The sequence below is a fragment of the Equus quagga genome, chromosome 2 (assembly GCF_021613505.1).
Source record: "Equus quagga isolate Etosha38 chromosome 2, UCLA_HA_Equagga_1.0, whole genome shotgun sequence".
NCBI lineage: Eukaryota > Metazoa > Chordata > Mammalia > Perissodactyla > Equidae > Equus > Equus quagga.
Window position 1 is genome coordinate 91,732,529 of NC_060268.1, and position 12,594 is coordinate 91,745,122.

The 12,594-nt window shown below is 47.7% G+C and overlaps 1 protein-coding gene across 1 annotated transcript in view; it reads left to right on the plus strand.

The window, feature by feature from the left end:
* The window catches only part of ABHD2 (abhydrolase domain containing 2, acylglycerol lipase), a 95,676-nt gene that overhangs the window by 17,517 nt on the left and 65,565 nt on the right, over positions 1–12,594 (plus strand). The window contains exons 2-3 of the mRNA XM_046653722.1: positions 3,462–3,554; positions 5,922–6,121. Of these exons, the coding sequence (XP_046509678.1) occupies positions 5,928–6,121 (194 nt within the window). The 5' untranslated portion in view covers positions 3,462–3,554; positions 5,922–5,927. The remainder of the gene's footprint in view (positions 1–3,461; positions 3,555–5,921; positions 6,122–12,594) is intronic.

A 12,594-nucleotide genomic window follows, 5' to 3' on the forward strand; every position in this document is an offset into this window, starting at 1 on the left:
CCCGTAGCGTCCATGTCTCTGGGCTCCCACACTTTACTGGTAACCAGCCGGAGAGGAAAGGATGCTCTGACGGCTGAATCAGGGAGGCAGAGAAGCCAAGCCAGCAGGTATTTGTACACAGAATACAGTTTGTATTCTGTTAACTAGTCACCTGTGGGTGTTCATGCCGGTTAGCTGACTATGGTGTGAGTTGGTTGGAGCTTGTCTGGGTAACCAGGGATCTTTCAAAGAATGAGGCAAAAGTCTCTTCAGCTGCTAAAGGACAGGGGACTGGAACCACTGAGTCACCTGAGGAAATTTGGGCGTATTCTCTGACCATTCTGGAGGCATGAAGTCTGACATGAAGGTGTCGGAAGGTTGGTTCCTTCTGGACAGCTCTCAGGGGAGGTCTGTTTTTTGCTTCCTCCGGCTTCTCGTGGTTGCTGGCAATCCTTGGCCTTCCTTGGCTTGGGGATGCGTCCTTCCATTCTCTACGTCCGTTTTCATCTGGCCGCCTGCTCTGCGTGTGTGTCTCTCTGTGTTCAAATTTCCCTCTTCCTACAAGGACACCAGTCATGGGGTTAGGGCCCACTCTCACCAGTAGGGCCCCATCTTAACTTGATTACGTCTGCGAAGACCCTATTTCCAATAAGGTCACGTTCACAAGTTCCAGGTGGACATGAATTTTCGGGGGACACTATTGACCCCACTACCCCAGGTAATGAGTTTTCTGTGTTTGGGGCCTCCCCTCGGTTTTTTCTTTCTTTCTTCACTGTAAGTTTTGTATTGTCAGTGAACATTAACATTCCATGGCTGAAATCGCCGCTCGCCCATGCAGGTGGATTGAATATGACGAATATGACGGAATTCTTGGCACCAATGGCACAGCTGAAAATATCTAACTGTTCAACTTATTTGAAGGAAGAACAAAGGCCCTGAGGGTTGTTCTTGTGAGTTTTCTTGTTTAATGGTCTACCAAGTCGGCTGGAAGCAGGGCTGTGCTCTGTTGCAGAGAACAGAGAGTTCGTCCTGTGCTGCTTAGCCAAGGACCACACTCCTAGCCCTAGAACCTCAGAAATTCTGAGCTGAGGGAAACCTTTGGCCTCATCTACTTCTAATCTAACCCTCTCATTTTACTGATGAGGTCTTTAGGGCCCAGAGAAGTTAAGTGACTTGTTCAAGGTCACCAGCTAAGAAGGGTCGGAGGTGGCACTAGGACCCAAGTGTCAGAACCCCCAGACTGGAGCGTCTCCCAGCACAGGGGCCCTGTCTCTCGGTGCATCTGTGCCTCCATCTTGAAATAATGCTCATGGCCGTGGGAGAGCAGTGAGAAGCCCGGGCCCTCACACTGGGGGAAATGCCGGTCAGACAGTACTGGGGGTTCCTGTGCTGCTGGGCGATCGGCAGCACCTTGGGTTTCTTTGTTAATGTGGGGACTACAGAAGAAATGTTAAGTATGGGTTCAGCACCTAAATCCTGCTCCTAAAATGACTGTGATGGGAGCAGGGAGGAGGGGGCTCGCCAGCTGAGGAAGGACTGATGGGGTACACAGTAAACCCAGCCTGGCTGGGAATGGAGGTGGGGGGGGAGACGATGCTTCCTTTCCATCTTCCACACACCCAGCCCTCCAGCCGTTCTGTGCGACTTCTTTTCCACCTCTTGGCTGCCTGACGTTCATTTTAACTGGATTTCACCTGCCTAGAAAAGGGAGAGAGGACACATAAAATGGTACAAGGAAAGCTAAGTTTGTTATGTCTGGAACAAGTTCAGAATATTGACATTTAGGGGCAGGTCAAACTTAGAAAGAAAGAAAGAACACCATAAAATAAAATGCAGTAAGACAAGTTAAAATGAATCTCAAGAGTTTCCTTCTAAAATTTCCAGTTAATTCCTGGTTTAATGCATATATATTTATATATACACATTAAATATGTATTTATATATATGTATAGTTAATACATATATACTGTACACACACACTCCCACTTACAAACACTTCTTCTAAATCCTGTGCTTCCCTAAGGCCCGAATCTAGCTGCTCCATAAGTCTTTCCTCAGTTAATTTTTTCCTAGACTAATTATTCTTGTCTCCAAGTTTCTAAAGTATAGATAGCTTTAGCATAAACTCCTTTTCTCCCCAAAGTGAGAATTCTACTTCATTTCAGTCCTACACGATGCTTAGCATAGCGCCAGGCACACAGTAGGTCGTCATGACGGTCCTTAAGCCACTGAAGATCAAGGGAGGTGGTCCCACGGACATGCACTAGGGTCGAATTGGATCAAGGCTGCATATTTGGACCATAATAATTACAAACCTCTCACTGGAGCACCTTCACCTAATTGAATTCGATTTTAAACCCTTGGCATTTTTTCAAGGGTTGAGGAAATTAATTCTCTACTGCATTTGCTATTAAAAAAGTTGTAGGAGGACATTGCTATCACATCACTCAAGGTCCCTTATGTAAAGTCCCCTAGAGGTCTTTTTTTTTTTTGTAATTCTGTGCTAGAAAAGCTCTGCTTCCCCTGAGTCTCAGTCATGCTTTCTGGGATATGAGCAGAATACACGTGAGCTCTTTCCATTTTGGAAAACCAGGGGTCTGACTGGGTCTCCCGTTTTCCCCTGGCGGACGGAAAGCTGGGGTGCATTCTAGGCTTAATCACATACATAATTGTTGTGTATATTGACATAGGTATTTTCCTTGTCTAGAGTTTCTTGATTTCTTCTTAGAGTTTGTTAGTTGCTATTTTATTTTATTTTAATTTATTATTATTATTTTTGGCGAAGAAGATTGTCACTGAGCTAACATCTGTGCCAATCTTCCTCTTTTTTTGCTCGGGGAAGAGTGGCCCTGTGCTAACATGTGTGCCCGTCTTCCTCTGTTTTGTATGTGGGTCACCACCACAGCATGGCTTGATGAGTGGTGTAGGTCCTCGCCGTGGATCCAAACCCTCAAACCCCCGGCTGCCAAAGCAGAGCACGCCAAACTTAACCACTACTTTCAGTTCTCGTGTTTCTGGAACCATGTTTTTGAGCCCATCTGTGCCCTTATACTTTTCTCAGCTCATATTGTTTCTGTCATTGCTCTGTGTTTGGAAGAGAAGCAATGAGTCAACTGACTACTGTCTTGACCTAAAGCCTTGCTAAGCTCTTTCCTTGGTCACGCAGAGATGATACCGGTGTTTCTAAAGATGACATTACGAGGTAAAGGGGGAAAGCAGGGCGAATTTGTGTAGCCAGAGTTCTGATGCAGCGGATAACTGGTCCTGCAAACCAGAGGGGGCCTGTCAGTCTATGGATTCACAAGGGCTCCCCCTGGCAGGTTTGCTCCGACAGCCAAGAGTGTGGCATACATGTTAATTAAATAAATTGCCTTTTTCCCTAAAGACCTGATGCAGAGAAACTTAGGCTGTGCTTGTATTTCAATTAAATTGCTTCTTTCTCATCCTTTAAAACATAACCATACCATCTTTTCGGCTTTTAGGTTAATTTGAGTAAGAGCTCTGCCCTGACCAGCCCAGCCATACTACTCTCCAAGGACACTTCATATTCACACTAGAGGGGACAAGGGACAGAGGTATGTACCACCCGACTCTTATTTCCGCTCTTGCTCCCCACCTCCTCTTGTGTTAGTGAGTCGTGAGTGGAAGTGGGGAGGGAAGGACTTATTTTGCTTTTTGTGATTCAATGAGTCTGCTCTAGACAAACAAGGAAACTGGTCAGGCCACCTGCTTCGTTCCTCTGTTCTCTTTCCAACAAAGGGGACCAGAAAGAGCATCTGTTTCCGTTCCATGTCACCAGCGTCATGTCGGAGAAACTTTGGAATTCCAGCTGGATCAGGTTTTGGCCCTTCACTCGCTAGACATGAAAATCCATATTCGCAAGCCACATCATCTTGGATGTCTGTTTCTCATGGGTTTGACGGGCACAGCGGGCAGGGCTCTGGTGAGATGAGGGACCGGAGCGGCAGGTTACACCATGGAGCATCTTTGAGTGTGGTGCTGTGTAGTTTTTTGGGCCACAGATCCCTTAGAGAATCTGATTAAATCTGTAGACCCCTCCCTAGAAAACTGTGCATACACACAACCTTGCACATGTATTTCGGGGGGTTCTTGGACCCTAGAATCCCATAGCGGGCCCACAGACCTCAAGTTAAGAATCTTGTTTTAGGGGTTTATAAATAGCCAGCCTTTAGGGGAGAGGAGGTGACATATGCCCAGAAGTTAAGTTTGAAGGAACTGTCAACTCGTAAAAGTTCAAAGGTTGCTGCAGCTGGTGGTATATTCTGAGGTCTAGCCTTGATTCCAAATTGTGGCGGATACGTTTTTTAAAAGTTATTTTCTTCCCCCAGTTCTGGAAGGCCACTTAAGGAGCTATGATCTTTGAGCACCTTTCCCCACTGTGTTGGGACCTCCTGCCCTAGGTCATCTGCAGCGTATTTAGGCCCTGTATTTGCCAGAGTCACTTTGACTTTAGAAAAGGGTGTCAGAGTCCCGTCTGGCCTTGCTGTAGGTGCCAGGAGAGTTCATTTGGTTTTGCCCCAAACACAATTTGGGAGGTTGCTTTCTCCTGCCTGTTCTGTCTGCACTGCACTGTGGGCCGCCAGAGTTCCCGTGCTGACTGTTTTTAGCAGAGGCCACTTGAAGCCATTCCAGGGGAAGCTGTTGCCATAGCGACCTTGGCTCTGAGAGTTACCGTTTTCTCCTTTTTGTCAGCTTGTGGTTTCCTGATTTCTAAGGTAACAGCTGATGTTCCGTTTTTCTGCCGAGCAGCAAGGGAAAGACTGAATTTGAGTTGCTGCTGCCTTTATTTTTGTTGATGTTTGGTTTTAAGTGTTTGGAGGGGTGTGTGTGTGTGCATTGTATACAAGGTAAAGCCACCTCAAAAGATAAAATGTGGGGCTGGCCCGGTGGCGCAGCGGTTAAGTGCGCATGTTCCGCTTCTCGGCGGCCTGGGGTTCGCCAGTTCGGATCCCGGGTGTGGACATGGCACTGCTTGTCAAGCCGTGCTGTGGCAGGCGTCCCACATATAAAGTAGAGGAAGATGGGCACGGATGTTAGCTCAGGGCCAGGCTTCCTCAGCAAAAAGAGGAGGATTGACAGCAGATGTTAGCTCAGGGCTAATCTTCCTCAAAAAAAAATAGATAAATAAAATGTTAGGAGAGTTTAGGAAAAGCCAGATGTGCATACACTTTCTGTACTCCAGTTTTTGATTTTGGTCTAACGGTTGAATTTGGTCTAACGGTTGAATTTGGTCCACTTTTAGCCTAATTTTGGACTAATGGCAATAGGCACCTTCAGTGGGGGAAAAAAATTGGTCAAGCTCCATTTCACGCTGCTTGAAACCCCCAGGAGCAAGGACCACTGTGACCTGGGCTGAGTCTGAACTTGACCACAACACCAGGGCTGCCTCCGAGGAGCAGATGCCTAGGTCAGGCCCAGCTTGCTTTATCTCATCCTGCTCTGAAAGTGGAGGGGTGGGGCCAGCAGGCAGTGCAGCCACCCCTCAGGCAACAGCAGTCCATCCCGTGTCTCTGTCTGAGTGAGTCTGTCATCATGACACCTCATCCACACCTGGCACACAGGGGCAGATTGAATCTACACAGAGGTGCAAGGCTGCCTGTCCGCAGGAATCAGTGCTGCCTCCAGTCCTGTCCTGCCTCTCTGACTGGACTGCTTCCTCCCACTCTCAGAAGGACGCTATTCTCACTATTTGCCAATTTGCTTGTCTTAGAAGTGTTCGTTTATCAGCGCTCAGGCCTGTGTATTTATGATTTGGGTTGTTGCCAGTCTGTTGGCAGCTGTAAGGCCCTCATGGAAGTCAGCTTGGGTGGGCTCTGGGGACACATGTGGGTCGTGACATGTGGGTGCTGGCCTTGTCTCTTGGGGGGCTGCACCCCTCCTCACTGTGCTCCTAAACCTGGGCCTGTGCTTCTGCTCCCCAGACCAAGATGAATGCCATGCTGGAGACCCCCGAGCTCCCGGCCGTGTTTGACGGCGTGAAGCTGGCTGCCGTGGCTGCCGTGCTGTACGTGATCGTTCGGTGTTTGAATCTGAAGAGCCCCACAGCCCCGCCTGACCTCTACTTCCAGGACTCGGGGCTCTCACGCTTCCTGCTCAAGTCCTGTCCTCTTCTGACCAAAGAGTGAGTAGACCCCTCGCCCGCTGTGCGCCTGCCTGCTAGTCTGTTTGGCTTGTTTGGTGTTCAAAGGAGAAGCGTCTCGCCCTGTGTCCTCAGGGCATCCATGTAAAATCCTGTCGTTGGTGTTAAAATAGCCACCATCTCAATAGAAGCCTGGTGTTGAATCTGGCAGGAAGGAGACAGAATCAGCTCTGTGTTGCCTGGAAACATCCCTCCCTCCACAGTATGGAGTCATCGTCCATGACGAGGACTTTGGAGAAAACAGCAGTCATTTTTAGGTAGATACAGAAAACTTGGACCATATTCCAGCTCTTTGTCAAATGCTTCGTTGCCAGCTCTAGGACAGAAAAACCATGCTTACCCAAAATAATTAGTAAGCAAAAAAGCACAGACTTATTAGCTGGGTATTCTCCATCTGCCTTATTAAAAAATGTCCTGGACGTTAGCTGGGAGGATCCACTTAGAGAGAATGCTTTTACCGAGGGAACCACGTTGCCCTGCATGCACCCAGGTCTGTGTTTCGAGGTGACAGGTGAGCACCGCTCGTGATAGGGGAAGCCGTAGTGGAAAAGGGTGTCTGCCTTCCATGTCACACGGACCGTGTTCAAGAGGTGCGCTGTTAACCTTTGCCCTGTTGCTGTCTTCTGAATAACCGCGTCTCCCTTCAGGGCCAGGGCTGAGCCTCATGCCTGACACATTGCATGCTCTCCGGGTCTGAGTTCCTTCCTCCTTTCTCATCACCACTGCTTCACTCTGTTTGTGCCTTTTCAAACTTATTCCATTCTGCCAGGTGGGCCTTTTCAGACAGAGCTGCTTCAAGAGCTGTCTTATTTGCACTGTCCCCTCGGCACACGACCAGCGCTCACTGGCATCTCTGATACTCCGTGGATGGTGGTAGAAGCTTTGCCCTCTATCCGGTGTAACCTCTCACCCCCTCTATTGGAGTTGATGACACGAGTGAATGATTTTCTCTGAAGAGCAAATGGGCAACAGAGACAGGGCAGAGTTCGGGTCCTTGCTTTGTCTTGTTTGATTGTCCGGTTAATTTTTACATGCCGGTAGCCGAGGGTGAAGAGCTGTGGGCTGTGGGTGTTTTGTGTGTTCAGGTGCAGTTTTTTCGTAACAGTGGTGCCGTGATCCAAAAGGTACTGTCAGGTCGAGAGAGACACGTAACTGGAGCGTGTTGCCTAGTACTTGTGGAGTGCCATGTACAGTGTAAATGTCATGGGATTGAATTTGGGACTTCCCTACTGAGCAGACTTTACATCATGATAGGCTCCACCACCAGGCATTGGACAAGGACGTGGTGTTCCTATTAAACTGTGTTTGCAGTGAAAAGCCTCCTCCCTAAGGAGGGTGCGCAGAATCTGTACACCCTCCAAATTGTCCAGCATTTTTCTTCAAGACAATGTAGATAACTCACTAGTCTGGACTGGCAATTTACTTTGCACCCACATTCAGTTGGAGTGGGACCCAGCTGGACCCAGGTCCTTGGCCGTCTCATTTTCAGAGAGCTTTAGAAAACCAAGGTGTGAAATACCCTGTAAGTTTACGTGCAGGTGACTGCAGATTTCCACCCGGCATTGGTTCCTGAGTGATTAGAGGAAGCCACAGCAAAGCTACCATCCGGGCTCCAGAGAAAATCACGGAAGGTTTGATTCCATACTGATTGTTCAAAAAGACCCCCCAGCTGATTATGGCAGTTTTTGACCTCTTTTTTTGTTTCCCTTTAAAATATAACCCAGACATTAAGACCACGGGTTCTCTTGGCTTTTTCCCTCTCTGGCACACTTTCTCCTTGAGTCTAAGGCACTGGGTTGGCGCCATGCAACCTCTACTGAGATGGCCCCCACCCATCCTCCCGATACGGAAGTGTGTCCCTGGTCACCTCGTGGCTGTGTCCGCCACCTCCCACCGCACCGCCACCCCATCATTGACCAGTTGCTATGCTCCCTCCTGGTGGAACTCAAATTGGGGAGGGGTGGAGGTCAGCTATGGTTCGAAGGTGGGTGTGAAAGGACAAGTTCCCCAGAAACTGTTTCCTTCCCAGACCTGTCCCTTTGATGACAGGACCAGCCCTCTTAGGGTATACTGGGACAGTACTTAAGCGACTAAATTCCCAGCTCCCAAACTCTGTCTTGAACATGACAGATGATTAAAGGGTAAAAGGATTCCCTTTTTCCTTCCATCTTTGAACTAACCTCTTGTTTTTGATTTAGATTCTAATTTTAGGAATCACTGTATCCCGCGTTCATGTAGCATTATCACCAAAATGTTTTCACTTTACCCTCTTTTGTCCACGTTACTTGCTGCGTTTTAAATTTACTCAGTATCTCTCATAGACATTATGCTGTTTAACCTTCTTCACAACTTTGAGGTTGCGTTCATTTTCCCTCTCGTTTTAAGGGTGAGGAAGCGGAGTGGCAGAGAGGAAAACGGAACCCCAGTTTGTGACTCAGTCGGTCCCCTCCTCTCCATGGGGAGCGGGGCAGACACTTCTCAGGGTGTAGGTGGACAGTTAGGCAGAGAGCAGTAAGGGCCGGCCCACGAGGAGAGTCTTTAGCGGGACTGGCTCAGAGTGGCCTTCCAAGTCCCAAGTGACCCTCTTTCTATTTTAATCACTTTCGGAAGCCACTGTCCTTGATGTTCTTTCTCTGTGTGGCATTTCTGTAACGGCCTCCAATATTTTTGAAACTGAGGGCCGGAAACGTCTGTTATGGGTAAAAGTACTTCTCCTGGAACTTTGAAGGTTTTCTTCCTGTCTGTCTGCATCCTTCACAAACAGTTGTCTAGGCTAGAAAGTTCAGGTCACTGATTTACAGCAGGCTGATAGTGTTACTCTGACCCGGGCTGAACACAGCCGGTCATCATGACTTCTGTGCGGAGTCAGGACGTCTCCTCTGGCTGTTCTGGTAGAGAAAAAAATCTTTGAAAGGTGGGCATTGAAAACGTGTTAGGAGTACAGGGATTTTTTTTTTCCCCTTTCAGTATTTAAGTCAGTTTTTAAATCTGTTTTAAGAGGATCTATGCAAAGATGCATTAGAAAGGAATCTCTTAATGTCTGGAGGAAAAACTTTGCTTAGACTGGATGATATGTTTCGTGTTCGCTTAGCAACAGATCAGTATTTACCTAGTGATTCATTTTTTTTGTTCTCAAGAAGTGTTCGCTTTCGGTGAAACAAGCAGACTGAAAGCTCAGTTCCGAATTATGAGAAAATCTAGATGGTGCTACAAATCTCCATTATTTCTGAATGAAAAACTTGACGCGTATTCGTTTTTTTAAAATGGACGATAAAGTGAAGCACACAAAAATTGTCTATTATTCTCCTACTCCAAGGTGTGCACTGTGACCACTTTGGTGATCATCCCTGTGGGGCGTTTTCTTCTGCAGGTGCTTCCCCTCCACAAAATCAGGGGGATACATGGTGTTTGGTGACCCGCTTTAGCACTCGGTATGGCAAGGACATTTACCCACGCTGCTACATATCTCCTAACATTCAATTTTTAACAGCTTCAGGATTCTGTCGGCCGTGCAGATTTCCTAATGGTTGTTAGCAGCAGTGGTAGAGGAAAACCCTTGAATTGAAATTTGGAGCAGGATGCAAACCTAGATCTGCTCCCAAGCCAGCCGCGGAACCCTGCGATGTGTCCTTCTGTGTAAAATGAAGCAGGAGGCTCTCCTGCAGTGTGCTCCGGCACTCACATCCTGAGTCTAGCACCGCTGCGTTGTCACCAATGTTGGAAAAGTCCTCTTAGAGGAAGCACCATGGGGGAGGGGGCCCTAGCTACAAGGTGAGGACAGGAACCCAAAAAGAAGGATTTTCTCGTGGAGCTGCCCTCGCCTCACTATTCCCGTGCCCGTGCTCTAGGACACGCTGGCTCTGGTCCCCTTGGGCTTTTGTTTCTTGAAGGACTTTTTGAGTGATCATTTACATAGAGTAAAGGGCACAAAGCTTCGGTATGTATGCAGCTCAGGACCTTCTCCCTGCGTATTCCCCTGTGTAACGACTGCTCCCTCGGGCTTTTGTTACAAGAGTGTCCCAGGTTGCCTCTTTGCCTCTGACCCACCCACCTATCACAACACCACCTGCATTGTCCTCCTTAAGCAGGCCAGCACCCAAGGCGTGCTTCAGCGTGACCCCAGCCTGCCTGTCCGGCCTCATCGCTCATGGCATTCTCCCACTGCCCATTAGGGACCTGCCCCCTGAGGCCTTACCTCCTGGCTGTCCCCGATTCCTTCCTTTCTCTCTCCACCAAAATGCCTCTCATCCTGTAGGAAAAACTTAAATAGTACCTGTTCTGAGAAACTTTCCCTGACTTCCTCCCACTCCTCTTTGGTCAGAATGAGCCCCTCGTCCATCTCCCTACCCATAGGTTTCCCCAGCACGTGGCTGCTATGTCCATTGAGCACGTTGCACCTCGTTCTATGGGAATTTGCATCTGTCTCTTTTCTTCATCAGTAGAGCACACATATCCCAATTTGAGAGCCACTCTCTTGACGAGACAGGACACGATCCTTAGTGGGTCCACATCGGCATAATGCCCTCCTGTCTCTTGTTTTCCTTAGACAGGCATAGGTGAGGGATGTTCCCATTTTGGCAAACGCCACATGTGCTTGGGCAAAAAGCCACACTGTGTCTAGCTTATGCAACCGGTGCCCCTCAGGGGCATTCCAGGGAACAAGCTCTTTAGCTTGGACAGAGTTTTGTGTGTTGGGAAGTCACTGCTCTGTCTCTGAAAGAAGATGGATTGTTTTTCTGGTCTTAAATTAGGTCAGGGCAGCCCCAGGAATGTGCATAAAAGAAGTTTGCAGGCTCCGCCCTTCCCCTGGGCCCACCTGGTTTCCATCTACCTGGGTAGAAAGCGGAGACAGGCAGCAGGTGCCCTGTCTCTGGAAGCCTGTTATTAAAATTTATATATTTCCTGTGGGAAGCCAGGCTTCTGCTTTGTTACTCATTAGCAGGCCCGTCAGCGTGGGTCGTGGTATAACTACCGATGAAGACTTTTAGGAAGAGCGTGATGGAGTGCTTAGCTAAGAGCAAACCTAAAAACAGATAGCTGGGCTGTTTTTATTGGATGCAGTAGACACCTAGGAGCCCCTGCAGGGTTGGGAGAAAGGAAGCAACGCGATCAAAACCACAGTCACATGTTTGTGGCTCCTTTCTTCCCCAGAGACAAAAATGTAATAGCTTTTTTCTGCAACCAGCTGCCACTTGTATTAATAAGACCTGGATGTTACTGTTCTCCTTGGGTTTGAGAGATACCCTCAACTTGGGGATGAGGGTCACACCCATTCCAAAACCAAGCCTAAAACAGTAGGTGACACGCCTCAGCCATGGTGCCCTTTCTGAGCGTTTCCTCCTGAGAGGATGGTGGAAACCCCAGGACCTTTCCCCAGATTGTAGTGGGTTCCTCTTCTGGGGTTTTCCCACTTGCTCTCCTCACTCACCGGAGTGCAAACTCCACACAACAATCCTACTGAAATGTTCTCCTCATAATTAGTCTGCGTCTTTAGTTTCCTGCCAGTGGTCACCCGTTAGTCTTGGCTCATGAACGTTTGAGGATCTGCTTCTCTGAGACTCTATTGTTGGGGGATATTTAAAAAGGACCATTTTTTAAAAGTTTTCCGCTGTGGAAATTTACTAGAGACACTTTTTTTTTTATTGGTTTCTGCATGACTCTGCTTCCTAATTATTTCTGAGAAGGCAGAGCAAATCTACTTTTGATTTTTCTCAAACAGGACCAATTTCCTCTCTGTTGCTGTCACACATATGCCCTTCCTAAGAGTAAATATTCATTTTTCTTTTATTTACCCTAAATAAAAGCCATGTTCTATATATAAAAATACTGTATTTGTCATAGATGTACAAGATATGCTATTTTTGTCCCAGTGTACCAAGGGCGTATTAAATAATTAGAAGTACTCTACAGAAGAGCGCCAATTCAGACCTCTCTGCTGGTGCATTCTGTGGAGCTATTTTCTAGATCTAAAGCATGTAGGACTCAGTCTGTGCACTCTACTCCCCTTGCCATTTCCTTCCTTGCCTCCTCTTTATAAGGCTGTTTACCTGCAGTGGCGGCGCCAAGGTAAGGGCCTTGGATCTGGACAATTGATGTTTTCTGAGTCTTAAAACACTATGCAAATACAGCTTCACACCGTCCCTTCCGTCAGACCGCCACCCGCCCCTCGTGGGTGGAAATCCTGGAGCCCGCACAGCTTGTTCAGTGAGTTAAAGTTGAAAAGAATTTCATTAGTTTCGTCTTAAATTCCTCTTAATTCCCCCTTGCTCACAGAGACATTCCAGATCAGATCAGATTTGGATCCTTTCCTCCTTGGCTGAACACGAAAGCTTTGTCCTTTTTATAGGATAAACTCCTAATTGCTAAGAGCCTTCATTCCATTGACCTGATTTTACCCATTTTGAGACCTGAGCAAATATTTCCATAGATCTCGTGGTAAACCGTTAACCGCTGAT